This window comes from Empidonax traillii, unplaced genomic scaffold, assembly GCF_003031625.1.
Source record: "Empidonax traillii isolate 1590-97213 ecotype Southwest subspecies unplaced genomic scaffold, ASM303162v1 scaffold1231:size149244, whole genome shotgun sequence".
NCBI lineage: Eukaryota > Metazoa > Chordata > Aves > Passeriformes > Tyrannidae > Empidonax > Empidonax traillii.
This window is the reverse complement of record NW_020956424.1, coordinates 36763-39381: the sequence shown is the minus strand read 5'-3', so window position 1 is coordinate 39381 and position 2619 is coordinate 36763. Positions and strand designations below refer to the sequence as shown.

The window sequence follows — 2619 nt, the reverse complement described above, 5'->3', positions numbered from 1 at the left end:
AGCTACTCGATTCATTGCTGGAAGTGCAGCCAAGCTGCCAAGGATTTAAAGCTTCCAACCCAAGAGTCTGCTTGAAATGTGCTGGGGGTGAGAACTGCATGGTGGGTGGGCAGTAAATTTGGCCTTGCTAATATTTTTGGTTCATTTGTGCATTTCCTCCCCAAGATGTGAGTAGCAAGCACCTTGTTTTCAGTGGGAAACCAGAGACAGTGGAAGTGCTGGGAAGTTCTCACCAGCACTGTCTGTTCCTTCCAAGCATTTTGTTTCCATGGCTGTGTTACTGTCCTCCTTTTCCTCCCCATCTGTACCTCTGAACAAGGGCTTTGTTCCTTCCTCTCTCAGCACCTGCAGCTGCAAAATGGGTGTTAACAGTGACTTGTGTGTGCAATTACCATCAGATGATTCCTGAGGAGTATTGGAGGAGAATGGACTTTATCAGTGATGGATTATTGAATACACAGCAATGTAATATTTCTTCTATAAATCTCTGGAACATAAAAAGTAACTAGTGCTGGTAAACTGAGCTTTGTGTGTCTTCCTGAACTTTTCTGAGTCTGGGGGAAGCGAGTGTGATTCCCTTCACAGAACCAGAGAGCAGTTACTTGCAGAAGGGACCTTTAAAGTCCATGCTGGCATAAACTGGGAGATGAGTTGGGGGATCTAATAATTATTTTCTGTTACATTTATGGCTTGGCTTCTTCAGAATTCTTTGTTCATTCTCCCTCTCTTCCCTCCTCCCCCCTCAAAAAACCCAAACCCAACCAAAATCCACAAATGCCCAAACCACTGAAACAACAACATAAACCCACCAACGATGCCAAAGGGAGAAGGAAGAAGGAGCTGGAGCTGATGAGGAAGAGCCTGAGCCTGGGAAATACCAGAACCCCTTCCAGCCTCTATCTGCTGTAATCTCTGAGGTAGGAGAATGTGTGCAACTCTGGATTATTTTAGCACTGCCACTAACAAATATCTGAGAGGTCATGAGAAAAAGGGTTCATTCCAAAGAATTGGTCTCAGTCTGTCTGCACAGCATGTTTTTAATCTGTATTTAATCTTGGCAGTCTTGGTTTGTGTGCATTGAATCAATGTTTTCCTGATCAGAAACCCCCTGTTATTGATTTGGGGACAAAAGTGTTGTAGGCACAGTAAAACAGATCTAAACACGTGACTGAACATATTTCCTGATTAAACCAGTGGGGATTCAGAAGTGGAAAATATTCAAGGTCTGTTCATTTCTTGGAAAGTATTTTAGCCATGGAGAGAGTCATCAAATCTGACTGACTTCTACAACTGTTTAGATTTCTGAGCATAACCTGTTTTTGGTTGAAAACTGACACTATTGAGAAGTTTCCTGGTTTTGAAATATGAAAATCCCATTCATATGTTAAAGTTTCTTTAACCTGTAGTTCTTATTTCTTGTGCCATATTTTTTTATTCAGTTGACTGGAGATAACATGATCTAAAGAAACACCTAAACTGTTCCAGTCAGTAACTCCAACATTTGCTTTTCTCTGGGACAAAAGCACCCACATGCACACAAGCATGGCAAGTCAGCTGCATGCCCAATAATACACTTCAGAATTGCATCCAAAGGAAGAAGATGGAGTGTGAGGATTGCAGAGATGGTGATTTTGTTTGAAATAAAACATCAAGAAAAAGTCATTGAAGAGGAAGAAATTAGAAGTTCTCTAACCTCAGGACTGTTGATGTTGTTTATATTCCAATTTTGGTTTATTTTTTTAATATGACCAAACATAAAGCAAGAAAACAGTCAACAAACAGAAAGATCATTTCATTGGTTGTTAATTCCCCCTCCCTTCCTCTGGACAGGAGATCTGAAATTTAATGTCTTCAGCTGTTTGACAAGAAACTCCATGCTATATGTGGGACAGAAAGATGCTTTCATTTTTTAATAACCCTCCTGTCTTATCAGTCAGCTTGAAAAAAATTCTTCCCCTTTTTGTTAGAATGAAAAACAAATGGAAAAGGAAAAGAAGAGGCAAAGGTTGGAGACTGAACAGGCTACAATTGTCCTGAAAGCACAAACAGAGCAGGACCAGGTGGATGCCCAGCACTTGTCAAGGAGCAGCAGCCAAAACACAACTGAGAGCAGCCTAGAAATGTGCAATTCTGCAACTCCCCAGCTTGTGCAGCACTCGGAAGAGAATGATCAGCAAGCCTCGGAATGCCTTGACTCAGGTAAAACTTCCTTGGAATGTGTCACTTCATGGGATTCTTCACATTGCTTTTCCTTTTTTTATTATTCTTTTTAATTAGATATATTATATAGTATATATTATATTTATTTTTTATTTATTATAATTTTTCATGATGCCACACATGGATTTAATCTGTTGAAAAGATGAAAATGCAGAATGGGGTTGTTGTATTGGAAAAATCTTCTTCCAGAAAGTGCATGTTTGTTGGTGGGGCTGGTACTGCAGCTGAAAGTGGGTTTGTTTTCTTATCATCATCAGAGATGCAGTCCACTTTCCAACAGGACTCAACTAAGTTGAATTTCGTTATGGAAACATAGAGTTTGCAATATTTTATGCTTAAAGATTATTTTCTGTAGCAAAATGCCATCTAACTTTTACATTTCCCATCATTTTGTGCATA

The 2619-nt window shown here is 39.7% G+C and overlaps 1 protein-coding gene across 1 annotated transcript in view; it reads left to right on the top strand.

Annotated features, from left to right (window-relative positions):
* ARL13B (ADP ribosylation factor like GTPase 13B) overlaps positions 1-2619 on the top strand; it is a 34712-nt gene that overhangs the window by 27674 nt on the left and 4419 nt on the right. The window contains 2 exon segments of the mRNA XM_027905994.1: positions 751-917; positions 1968-2199. Of these exon segments, the coding sequence (XP_027761795.1) occupies positions 751-917; positions 1968-2199 (399 nt within the window).